The 13,349-nt window shown below is 43.5% G+C and overlaps 1 protein-coding gene across 15 annotated transcripts in view; it reads left to right on the top strand.

Annotated features, from left to right (window-relative positions):
• Positions 1–13,349, top strand: part of BIN1 (bridging integrator 1) — a 147,744-nt gene that overhangs the window by 123,429 nt on the left and 10,966 nt on the right. For 7 of the 15 annotated variants that reach the window (XM_044669953.1, XM_044669956.1, XM_044669957.1 and 4 more), the window contains one exon: positions 2,724–2,871. In XM_044669953.1, coding sequence (XP_044525888.1) covers positions 2,724–2,871 — 148 coding nt within the window. Of the gene's footprint in view, positions 1–2,723; positions 2,872–5,428; positions 5,558–10,073; positions 10,182–11,008; positions 11,033–13,349 lie in introns of all 15 variants that reach the window. The other 8 variants (XM_044669950.1, XM_044669951.1, XM_044669954.1 and 5 more) reach the window with 4 other exon arrangements.

Below are 13,349 nucleotides of genomic sequence, written 5' to 3'. Positions count from 1 at the left end.
CATTGTGTGGGGGCCCTCAGGGCTCATAAAAACAAATGTGTGGCCTCCCATGATAACCTGGGTGTGTGGGGGACTCGTGTGTTCTCTTAGGGGTCTGGAACAGGCCCTGTGCATGGCCTGGTTGTCTCTGCCTGGGAAGGGGGGGAAGGTGGAATGGACAGAACTAACCCAATAACCTGCCTTGGTGTGTGTAATGCTGTTTATTCTCTTTGCCCTCTTTGGGATAAGGAGAAGGCTGGGAAAAGTATTCCAGAGAATTAGAGGCAGGAAACTAAAGTTTTGAGGGTGAGTCCTTAAGAGTAGGAAGCTAGGCACAAGACAGTCAAAGCATGAGTGAGAACAAAGGGTAAAGGCTGATGTGTCCATTGAAAGAACCTGGTTGTCAGGTTGGGACTGGATACTTCCAACCAAGAGAGTCAAGAACAAGTTAATGGGATAAGAGCCAGGCAGGTAGTGTAATATCCATGTTAGAGTTCTGGGGGGCACTATGGAATTCTGTGATGCAGCTTGAACCTCTCACGGAAACATGGATATTACAGTAGTCAGGAACCAAGAAGCTTTAGACTCTGGAGAGTAGGCCAACAAGAGCAGTTTAATACCTAGGCAGGTAATCTGGGCAGAAGACATGGGGTGAGTGCCAGCCACAAGGAGACCTTGACTCAAAATATAACCATCAGACTTGGCCTGGAAGCTTCTTATACACTTCTTGCTAGGGGCTAGACCCAACCCCAGCCAAAGGTTTCAGGCTGCATTGCAGCAGCTCCCTAAACCCCACAGACCTGGATGCAAGGCTGCTGCAGTCTCAAAAGTTGGCTGCATTGGAGATACCCTAACAGTGGGATATGCAGTTGGGTCTGCCTGACCTAGAATATTGATTGGCCTGAGGCTGTTCTTTAGCTACTTTTGCACACTCTTCCTTCCCCCCATTAGTTTCACTTTCCTGGGAAATTCTTACTTTTTCTTCTCAGTTACTTTTACTACTGTTAGTAGTAGTAACTACTTCTCAGTTAATTCTCAGTCATTTTTTTTGTGGGGGGAGGAGGTGATTTGCATTTCTTTAAAAAAAAATTCAAAGTAGTAATACGATTTGCCTGCTTATTAGTCTAAAAAAAAAAAAAACCCAGCTTCCAGTTTTGTTTTCAATTTCCATTTCAGTAGCTTCTCAGGCCTTCAGTTTTCTAACCTTTAACATAAGGGAACCAGATTAGATGGTCTCTAACATCCTTTTAAGTTTTACCTTCCTAGGATCATCAGAACTGGGAGAGTCCAGATGGAGTCTGAGTCCAAATGGAAACACTGGGTCTGTTGAAGAGTGTTTGGGGTGATACCACGAAGAGAGAGAGAGAACAAAATCCTTTCCCTGGTGGTTTTTTCCCACTGGAAATTTCTTTTGGACCAATCTTCACTTGACTTCAAATGGTTAGGTCCTAAAGGAAGGGACCAAGGATGAGTTAGGGGAAGCTCATGAAGTGGCCACTGGACTTTTTTTTCCCAGTCATTTGCCACATTGTAGTCTTCAGACCTTTTAGTTCTATCAGCTGGGCTCATCTCTCTTGGGGCAGAATATCACCCTCTTTTATATACAGTATTAAAAACCAAGAGGGTGAGATGACTAGACTTGGAGGCTAGCCATGGGAGTTACTCTCTAGTGATGGAAGGAACTGCCAAGTAAGGGTAGGGGCTTGGCTCTCAGTTTACTCAGTTTTCAATTATACCAGGGCTGGCTAGATTATCCACTCTCCTTAGCACCCCTCTCCCTTCCTCTTGCATTTTAGCCACCCCTTTCTAAAAAAAAAAAAAAAAAAGGCAAAAAGAAAAGAGAATATGTCAGTCAACAAACATTTATTACTATGTATAAGATATTATGATAAGTCCTAAAGATAAAAGGTAAAAAACCATCCCTAGCCTCAAGGAGGCTCCTTCTAATGGAGGAGACAACATATAAATGGCTATGTTTATACCTGATACATCTAATGAGGTCTTGAAGGAGGAAAGATGCCCCATTCTGTTTTAGAATATTTATTAGAAACTTTCATGTATCTGTGTGTCCCTCTGCCTCCCATCTGTATGGATTCTTGAGAATTAGCCTTGCATACCCTGTTCCACAAGAACATTAGGGATGGTGTATTTTGTAGGGGCTGAGGCTTTGGCTCAGCCTGTCTGGTCTTTGGGGCAGGGCCCAGGCTCTCTAAGCCAGCGGAGGTGAGCCGAATAGCCTTGGTCCTGAATGCCTCTGGCCCTAGAGTTATCCCAAAAGCTCCGAGAGGGGTTAGCAGTGAGTTAGTGGAAGCCTGGGATAGATACTCTGGCTGTCTGCTTCCTTCTGCTCATATGTGGACTTGGGGGTAGGAAATATTCTGGAAACATCTAGAATCTTTTCTATTTTTCATTTCTGTCATTGTCCCTGAAGACATGGGCACACAGACTCCTCCATGCTCTCTTTCATACAGTCACATACACACAAGGCACATTCGTAGTTCAGTGCACACCTATACTCTCATTTGCACAGACTAAGTTCTCCTATCCTCACAGGTGTTCTAGCACTCCCTTTGTGATAAGAGGAGGCAAAGGCAAAATCCATTGTGGAGGTCTGTCCCCAGATTCTGTCTCCTATGGGACTGGGGTACCTGTGCCTTGATCTAGAGGAGGACCTGGCTAATAGCTCCTCTAAAAAGTCGCCTCCTGTTCATTACCTCCCACTGTCTCTGTCTCCGTCTCTGCAGCGACAATGCCCCCACGAAAGGGAACAAGAGCCCCTCACCACCACCCGATGGTTCCCCAGCTGGCACCCCTGAGATCAAGGTCAACCACGAGCCTGAACCAGCCAGCCTGGATACTCCTGGGGCTGCCATCCCCAAGTCGCCGTCTCAGGTACCCCCTTGACCACACAGTCCTTTCCTTACCTTTTGCTTCTTTCTCTGCCTCCCTTTCCTTCTTTCTTCTTTCCATTTCCCTCCTCTTCTATCTCATCCTGTATTCTTTTTCCTCCTTCTCTAAGTGAAGGAATGTCCTCTTTGGGCTTCCTAATGCCTTCTTTTCCCTTCTGAGGCAAGAGGTAAGTGGAGATATTATAGTGGAGGTCTAGAAGGGAGGCCTGGGAGTCTATTTGATTCCTGGGGGATGGGCACTGTAAGAAATACAATAGCATCCCAGGACCCATCTTCTTAGATCAGCCTCCTCTAAGCCCTCCCAGTTTCTGAGGGCCCTTCTTCAAAGTCTGAGTCTGGTCGCCTCTAAAATGTTCTTGAGCTTTAGCAGTTTGACTGGCTATTTGCCCATTACATGCTATTACTACTCTGATTTCCCATATTCCCCACAGTGACCCATCCTCAGTCTGCTCAGCTCCCTCCAGTTCATGTTTCTTAAGTGGAGTGTTTTTTGGCTTTATTGGATAACCAGGCACTTTCCATCCCTGCAGGGCCCCAGCAGCCCTTATGCTATATATTTTCTTTGCTCCAGCTTCTTTGTATTCTGAGTTTTTCTTTATATAGCTCCTTCCTCTCTCCCATAACTTATTTTTTTATTATAGCTCTCCCACCCTTTTCTCACATGCATGTCACCCACCCTCACCCTGATTCAGGGTATGGGGGTTCTCCTGGATCTTTCATTTTCCATGGCATCCTGATGCATCCTAGAGCATGTGCAGCTGCCTTTCTCCTCTCTCCACCCTCTCCTGTCGTCCTGCCAGGTCAAATGCTATCTCATGTGCCAAGGAAGGAAAACTGTTCTCATTTTCTCTGAGATTTCCCTACGGGCTGCCCTATTATGAGTGTGCTTGATGTTGGAAGTTACTGGGGATGGGGGATTATAAAGAAGAGAGTAGAAGAAGATAGGATACATTCATGATTTAAGAAGGAATCATTTAGCCATGCTCACAGATCAATGAGAAAAATGGAGAGAAAGAGGGAGACTGAAAAGGAAACTAAGAAGAAAAAGATAGCGAAATGGTATCAGGAGTGGGAGGGAAGAAATGGGGATGGAATCACCTGGTTAGTGGGGGGAGGGCAAGAAACACAAAGGGGCTCCCCAGTTCCACATTCTTTTTGCCTCCCTTTTAAGGCAACAGTCCAGTTGAAGGGACTGTTCCCATTTTGGGCTTAAAACTTTTTTTTTTAAAGTTGATTTAATTGGATTTGGATTCCAAGGGAAGAGATGGAAGCCAGCTATAGTGTGGGTAGTTTTCTTGGTCTTTAAGGCCAGCAGGCAGAATGATAGAGCCATAGCACCATCTGGTGGTTTTGGTGTTTCACTGCATTCCAATTTTCCTCAACCTAAAAATGTCCTGGATTAGCTGTTGTAAGGAGAGGAGACAGGGGAACAAGAGAGAGAGGGGAGCTGGGAAAGGGCATTTTTTTTTTAATGGACAGAAGGCCTTTTCTTACTGTATGAAGGAGAAAAAATCTCCCAAGTTAGAGGTAGGTATTTCATTCAAATTTTTATTTCCGTTAAATTCAATATAATTTGACCAAATCTATATAATTAAATTGAATTTAGTTAGAATTTATTAAGCACCTATGTGAATTTGGTAAGAACTCATTAAGGACATATTATTTCTTCCCTTCCCTCCCTTTTATTTTTTCCTACTTCTCTCCTTAAGCTTCACTCTGTCTTTCTCCATGAGTCTTCCACTGTTGGTCTTTCTGTTATCTTCTCCCACTTTGCCTGCTGTATCTCCAAAGAAGTCCCTTTCCTGAAGGAGCTAATGGCCCTGTTGGGTACACCAGACTTAGACACATGAAACAAAAAAGAGCCCATACTGGAGAGTTTCTGACTAAGAGTGAGGTTGCATGGTAGAGGCTGATTGTTTCTGGGAGCCATTAATGTGAGCTATAGTGATCTAGGAAGTTTCCATGAAAGAGATGAGCTGGGTTATAAAGGACAGGGGTAGGATTTGGTTAGGCAGAAGACATACCTCTCACCTTCAGAGGGCAGGCAGAGAGAAGCTGAGTATAAAGAGACAGAAGCCTCAGCTGAGCTATCCTTAGGGTCTGAGTTCTCTCAGCTGCTGTTTTCTCTTCTTGAGCAGGTAGGTCCCTGCCTCGGGGAGGGAGCTGGGTTGGTGTTGGATGGACTTCCTTTTTCTTTCTCTCTTTAGGGCATTGTTTTAAGGCTTAACTTTTCTTCTTTCCCACTCTTGAGATTAAACTGGCATTTCTGGTGTCTGTGTTGAGACATAATGATCATTTTGAATCTTGCTTCCCCTTCTCCAGCGGAGGAGTCACCAGGATGGCAGGTGGACCCACCTGCTCCCATTTTCCTGACTGAGGCCAGCATCTCCTCCTGCCCTGTACTCCTTGTCCATGGTCTGTGGTTTGACTAACTAGAGCTTTGTCTTTGTCTCTGTCTACATCTTTTTACCCCACCATGTTTTGCCGCGTGGTCCCCTGCCCCCTGTCGTCGGTCGCACCCTACCCTTATCTGCCTGCAGCTTCGAAAAGGTCCACCAGTCCCACCGCCTCCCAAACACACTCCGTCCAAGGAAATCAAGCAGGAGCACATTATCAGCTTGTTTGATGACAATTTTGTCCCCGAGATCAGCGTGACCACCCCCTCACAGGTCAGCCACGGCCATCCTCATTCATTCTTTCTCCCTTACTTTCTCCTTTTATCATATATCATCTTTTCCCCCCACTCCTCTCCAGGAGAAATGAGGAAGGAACAGGAAGGGTTCAGAGCAGGTGCTGGCAGTTTAGGGTAAGAAAAGGCTTCCACACCTTTCCATGATTTATGGATTTGAACTGGGGACCAGAGGTGCACACATAGGAAGCTACAAGTCCATTTTTACAAAATGATGCCCTAAGGGGTTAAGTAGTTAAGCTCCCTTATGTTTCTATGTTCCAGATTTTGTTATATGTACCACCAGAATATACACTCCTTTCTTTATGTAGTGCTTTTTATATATTGCTCATTGGAGAAGGAATTTAGCATTTACATGATGCCTACTATGTGCCAGGCACTGTATTAAGCATTTTGCAAATATTATCTCATTTGATCATTGAAACATAGACTCTGAGTTAGAAGAGACTTTATAGATAATCTAGTCCAGTCTCTTCCTTTTACAGGTGAGGAAAATGAGACTCAAAGAAAATCAGATTAAACTAACATATAACAACGTCAAAGCTAGAAGGGACTAGTGAGGTGACTTGGCCAAGTTCATAACTAGTGACAGCTGAATCTAGAACCCATCTTATTCTCAGCCAGCAATGCTGTTCTGGGCAATGGATATTTTGGAAGTTAGAGTTCTGGGACTTGAGAAATAGGCTTAGAAAACCCTCGCTCTTCATTGAGAGGAACTTGGTATAGCGCAGTGGTTCCAAAACTTTTTTGGCCTACCTCCCCCATTCCAGAAAAAAATATTACTTAGTGCCCTTGGAAATTAATTTTTAATTTTAATAGCAATTAATAGGAAAGATAAATGCACCTGTGGCCATCACTGCTCCCCTGGATTGCTACAGCACCCACCAGGGGGCAGTAGCACCCACTTTGGGAATCACTGGTATAGCAGAAAGAACACTGAGGCTGGGGTCTATCTAACCTGGGCTTGAATCCTGATTGATACTTCATTGCCGTGTGACCCTTGCTTAGGATTCATTCAACTTTATTACACCTCAATTTATCTGTAAATATTGTCTGTATTACCTATCTCAGTCTCTTTATAAACCTTGAAACAGTATAGAAATGGGAACTATTATTGAACATCTGCTGTGTGTACAAGGCAGAGAAACATCATAATGTCATGGTTAGGATGCTGGATTTGAAGTAAGAAATAGTAACAGTAACTACTATATGCCAAGCCCTGTGCTAAAGATTTACAACTATTTCATTTTATTCTCAAAAAGCACCCTGAGAGGTAGGTGCTGTTATTATCTCCCATTTTACAGATGAGGAAGCTGCAGCAGCCAGTGGTTAAGTGACTCGTTCAAGGTCATACAGCTATTAAGTGTCTGAGACTGGATTTGAACTTGGGTCTTTTTGGCTTCAGGCTTAGCTCTCTGTCTACTGTACCAGGATTCAAATTCTGGCTCTGGCACTTAAAGCTGTGTGACCATGAACAAATGACCCAGTCTAAGCCTCACCAAATTCCCCAAGACTATAAGTTATAGATGATTTTTTTCCGCCTTGGTGAAAGAAGCCTCCTAAAGTGATGAAATCATAGGTCCGTGATGTGTTGACATATGGAAGGTGCTAAGTTCTGGAAATACAAGAATGAAAAATTCCATAATCCTCAGCCTTACATTCTATTAGGAATAGGCTACTTTATGAGGTAGTGAATTCTCTGCAATTGGAGTTGTTTAAGTAGAGGCTCAGTGACCATTTGTCGAGGATTTTCTAGATGGGGTTTTTGGTTTGGCTATGGATTGGACTGTATGACTCCTGAGATCCTCTCCAGCTCCAAGAATCTGTTATTCTGTGGCCCCTGTTTCTGACCTGAGTCGGTTTACCCCATCATTGGGCAATGTGGCTGTCCTCATTCCTTCCTGTCGCCCCCAATTTTGGGGGCTCACCCTACTGGTGTCAGATTCAGCCGCAGCCTCCCTAGAAGCAGGGATTGTCATCTGCCATGACTGGCCTTCTGTGACCCTTTAAGGGTTTATTCTGAGCATCTCAGAACAAATTGGGAAACCTTCTCTGGGAAGAATGGTTTAGGCCATGTGTTTCATCTGATCTTAATGGGAGAAATGTCCCCCTAGAGGGCCTGCTGCACCTGTCTTCCTACTTCACCAGGAGAAAGGAAAATACCCAAGCCACGGGCTCGAAGAGGGCCTTCGTCTCTCTCCCCATTTATATTCTCTATCCCATCCATGCCTGCTATTTCCCTCATTAATTCACTGCATGTTTTCCCTCTCTCTTTTTCCCTTTTACCCATTGCATATCTATCCCACATGTTTGTGCATCTAGTTGGGGGAATACACCTGTTCATGGAGCCTGGCCTGAAGATCAAGCACGGCCTCCATCCAGAGCATTCTCACCTTTGATGTACAGAGGGGAGAGAGGGCCATTGGGGTTTCTGGGCAATGGGGGTAAGGGGAAGGCCTAGCCTCAATGGACTACCACTGAACCGCCATCATCGTTGTCACTGGCCACACAAAGGAAAGACTTCTGGCATCACAAGGGATTCTGTGAAAGGCCAGGAGACCTTTACTCATAGGGTAGAAATTTGCCTGCTTGGAGGTAAGGAGAGGCATGACTTCTCAAAGGTCCCCTCCTTGGTGTTCTTGTTAGACTTTTTTGTTTTTACGGAACTCTTTGATTTAGGTTTATTGATATTCTGAATCAACAATCAGTTGACTCGATTTATTTTAGAATAGCCTGACCCTTTTTCTAGACTCCTTTGTTCCTCATAGTTCCTTGGTGTAGCATTCCCCCACACCTTCCCATATAGGCCCAACCCCTTAAAGTATGCTATGCTCCAAAATGTTGTATTTCTTTCTCTCCCACCTCACCTGTGTTTAAGGCTTCCATTCCTTTGGTGCAAATATCTTAGTGAGGTGTTGGGAAGAAAAGAATTGGGTATGTGTGTGGACTTATTCACACCAGTGTATAAAATGATGGATATTAATTACACATTATCTATTTATTTTGCAAGTCACATGTAATAACAAATTTCCACAGAAGTTTTCTATAGTTCTATGATCCAGATCGTCTCCCTTTCTCCTTCCCTTCTCCCCTTCCGGAGATGGCAAGCAATTCAATCTGGTTTGTACATGTATTATCACGTGATAGCAAGACATATTTCCATGTTGTTCATTTTTGTAAGTGAATAATCTTATAAAATCAAAATCTCATCAACATAAACCCAAATAAACAAGTGAAAAATGATATTCCTTCATCTGCATTCTGACTCCAACAGTTCTTTCTTTAGAGGTTGGAGAGCATTTTTCATGCTAAGTCCCTCAGAATTATGCTGGTAGTAGCTAAGTATGGATATTAATTATAGACATACTTGGAGTTTGAAAAGAGGATTATTCTAGCCAAAATAAGTCTCTGAACTTTGTGGAATTATGCTGTGTGACCAAATGAAATGACTGAAGTTCAGGCAGTGATATTTTCTGAGCAGACTGGCTCTGATGTCATATATCTTCATCCTTGGAAAGGAAAGCCATGACCTGTGATTTATTTTAGTGTCTATTCCTGCACAATCATCCTTTATTTCCTTCCATCAGGGACAGACTCCCCAATTGGATAGATCCTGGGGGCAATGGCTATAAGATGGGGAGAGGGCAGTTTTGGAGATGCTAAACCCTTTCCCGATAATGGGAGAATAGGAGGAAACCTTGTGGCAAAGAGGGGAGACTCAGAAAAGATAGTAAAGTATGAAGATGTCTCCTCAAATCTCAGGACACATGGGGAATGGGGACCAACCTTAGAGTACTACTTAAAGTTAACCGCTATAATCTTGGAAGCATTGGTTGGTCATGCCTTTTCAGCCTGTAAGCTTAAAAATTAATATCCAAGGGGCAGCTGGGTAGCTCAGTGGAGTGAGAGTCAGGCCTAGAGACGGGAGGTGCTAGGTTCAAACCCGGCCTCAGCCACTTCCCAGCTGTGTGACCCTGGGCAAGTCACTTGACCCCCATTGCCCACCCTTACCAATCTTCCACCTATGAAACAATACACCGAAGTACAAGGGTTTAAAAAAAAACAAAAATTAATATCCAAATACTTCAAGTATTATATTCTTATATAATTTATTAATTAATAACTTGAAGCAAAAGGGAAATGATAGCATTAGCAAAGAGAGAGTTGCCTGGATCGCCAAAAGCAGGAAGAGAGCCAGGAGGAGAGCGTGGAAAGAAGAGTTAAAAAAAGGTGGGGTTACAGCAAACTTTTATGCACAATATGTAAGGATGCTACATGGGTGAAGGGAAAAGGATTCTGGGAGATGAAGTCCAAGGGTTCAGGATTTCTAATTACACAAGCCCATGACATAAAGATCAGTAGAAGAGTATATGTTATTTGCTCAGGTGTGTCTATGTGTGTGTAAGGTTTAGAGAAGTATGCATGTGTCCCCATGTGTTCACACCTTTTTACTTATGTCTAACGTGCAAACTGCTTCCTCCTTTCCTGCTGCCAAGTTTGATGCCCCTGGGCCTTTCCAGGAAAATGCCAGCCTATTGGATCTGGACTTTGATCCCATCCCACCAGTCGCAAGCCCTGTGAAGGCACCTACACCCTCTGGTCAGGTCGGTTGGTCTCTTGGCTGCTAGGCCTCCTAGAATCCCAACCTGGGGTTCAAGTAGGATCTCCCAGTAGAAAGTTCTCTGTGTCCTCCAGGCTGTTCTCTTACTTGGCTCCCTGTTCCTCATAGTTAGCCATTTGGTTGGAGAGCTCTAGAATAGTGAGTACCCAGGTGGCATGAAGAGGAGCAAGATTTTACTTTGAAATTTAGTTAGCATGATTCCAGAGTATCATGAAGAAATGTGCTGGGACATATTGATTGAGACATATTTTTTAGACCCAGCCAATTTAGTAATTTTGCATTTTTTTGTTTGACTCTGTTTTTGTTAAAAAAAAAAATCTTTTTTTCTTGTTCAGTGAGGGGGCGAGGGATAGAGAGGAGAGAAGGTGTGGGTTTTTTGTTAATTAAAAACAAATTTTTTAAAGCATTTTGCCAGGAGTTGAAAAAATTTACTGTTAATAATTTGTCCCAATTTATGTGGTTGCATGCAAATTATTTGCATACAGATTATGCAATTATAGCTGACTAGGTAATAAGGCCTTTAGTGATGTCCCAGGGAAGACCCTGACTTGATCATATTGGTGCTGAGTCATTCTCCTTGAATGTGGAGCTAGGTCCCAGATCCCATTAATGATCTATAGGTCTCAGTGTCTTAGGCTCTTTGATAATTCTGCCTTCCAACCTAGCCCAGCTCAGTTGTGGGCACAGTACCATCAAAGTTGGGATCCTGGGAGGAAGGGGAAAGGGCTCATCTGGGTGGAACTAATTGCCTGTGTTCGTTGGCCTGCTAAATCTAACTCTCTCCTTCTTATCACACCTTGACATGCTTAGTCAATTCCATGGGATCTCTGGGAGGTAAGCTTTGTGTCTTCCCCTTTCAGGCGTCTCCTCGTTCCCTTCCCCTTGGCATGAACTCAGTTCTCTCATCATGCTTTCTTCGTGTCAGTGCCATTTTCCTGCCCATTGGCTGTAGTAGGTTTGCCTTCCAGAATCTCTTCTGTCTTTCTGTCATTTCTTGTGCCTGCCTGCCTGCCTAGCATGATTATCCCCTGGATCCAGTTCTCCTGAGGGTTCATCTTTTCTGGTGGCATTGAAAGACATTCAGAGCACCCCATGGCGCATGCTGCTGTGTACAACTATTTATAACCAGATTGGTAGAATGTGTGAATTACCAAGGCAGGGTTCTTAACCTTAGGTTCCCGTTGGGGGTCTGTGGAGAAATTTCAGGTAGTCTGTGAAATTGGATAGGAAAAAAAATTGCATCTTTATTTTTATTAATCTTTGTAATCCTATCTGTCTTATTTTGTGCATTTAAAAATGGATAGGCTTCACCAGACTGCTAGATGGTCTGTAATACCCAAAAAGGTTAAGAACTCCTGATCTAAAGATTGTTGAATTATAGAATGTTAGATATGTAAATGAACTTAGAGATCATTCAGTCCAGCCACTTCATTTTACAGATAGGGAAACTGAGATTCAGAGAGGGAAGCCCATAGATACACAGTTAGTTAAAAGGCAAAGAATTCAGGTTCTCTAACGGTTTAATTTTCTTTCCATTATTCTATTCTGTTCCCAAGTCTCTTTTCCCTTCCAATGGGGTGATTCTATGAGTTTGCTTCCTCTTATGTCCACCTCCCATACACCATAGCTGTTTTCCTCTATGTTCCTTTGTGAAAACTGAGGAAGTTGAAGATTCCAGCACCCTGGGCTCCTAGCTTAAAACTGTCAGTAGTGTCACAAGCAAAGCCAAACCCTGTATTTTTCACAGTTATTTAAATTTTCCTCAGGAGTCAAATGTGACAGCGGGGCTGTCAATCATATATCCATCAACAAGCCTTTATTGACCCTTATCTTCCCAAATGTTATGGGGAGGAGGGCAAGGACAAGAGACTACTTGATCCATGCAAGCTGATTGAGATTGATTCAATAAAATATCTATTAAGCATTTAGCTTTGTTCAAGGCCATCATTCTAGGGGCTGGAGATACAAAGATGAAAAACAGTATAGTCCCTCTCCTGATAGATTTTACAGTTTTTGAAGGGAAATACAGCTTGTGAATCAATCAGTAAACTATGAGGTGGGGAGGATGGAAGCGAGAGAGAAATTCCAGGTAAAGTGCTCTAGGGAAATTTGAGAAGAAGAAAGGGGAGGTAATTTTATTGGGGGGAAGAGGGCAGAGAATCAGGCAAAGTTAAGTGGAGAACAAGGTATTGCCTCAGGCTTGAAGAATTCTGAAAGGTTAGCATAAGGAGCAGGGCATGCTAGGCATGAATGAAGAATGACCTGTGGGAATGCAAAGAAGTGTGCTCTCTGCAAACAGAGAAAAAGTCTAGACCATGTTGAAACCATATGTGCAATAGGAATTTGGAGACCAGAAAAATCATCAAGAGTTGGAGTGGTTCAAGAAGCCCATGTAGAGAAAGTGGGACTTGGCTTGGGCCTTGAAGGTTGGTTAGTGTTTCAGCAAAGGGAAGGGCAAAAGCATAGGGCCAGGATTGAACACGTCAGCATGGCAGGGCAGGGATGGGGGAGTAACAGTGAGTTGCCTAGAATGCTTGGAATGGAAGGTTCATATTGGAGAGTAGTTGATGTTCCTTGGACCACAGAGGCCTGAATCCTAGGTAGAACTCAGCTGTGATTTGTTTCTCCTCCTATAGAGTGATGCCTTATTATTAAATTCTCTAGGTCTTTGCAGGGTAATTGATAGTACTGGATTTTTTTTTTAAACCACAAAATAGAAAGATGGTACCTCTTGAGATGATTTATCTGGGTTCTTTTTAAGAAGGGCATTTTGGGATCGCCTTAGAAAGGAAGTAGAATGGTTTAGGCATTACTTCACCTTTAATTTCACCAGTGACTACCTGCCATTAGTTTTTTGGGGGTCAAGTTGGATCTCTAACTCAGAGGCAATTTTGTTGAGATGACAGATGGCTTTGGGCAAAGCCCATGAAGGCCTGTGATCTTCCATCAATGAACTGTCATTATTTAGCTCCGACTTTTGCCAGGGAGAGTGTGTAGGATGGTCAGTCAACAAGTATTTATTAAGCTTTGTTGGCAGGCCCTGGAGATGAAAAGAAAGGCAAAAGCCCAGTCCTCGACTTCCCTTCCACCAGGCTTGACTATAGGCCCAGATGCTGACTCCTGGATTCCGTGTGTCTCTGTGTCCCCCCCC

This window comes from Gracilinanus agilis, chromosome 3 (genome assembly GCF_016433145.1).
Source record: "Gracilinanus agilis isolate LMUSP501 chromosome 3, AgileGrace, whole genome shotgun sequence".
Taxonomy (NCBI): domain Eukaryota; kingdom Metazoa; phylum Chordata; class Mammalia; order Didelphimorphia; family Didelphidae; genus Gracilinanus; species Gracilinanus agilis.
The sequence above is the reverse complement of the archived record's forward strand: the minus strand, read 5'-3'. Positions and strand labels throughout refer to the sequence as shown.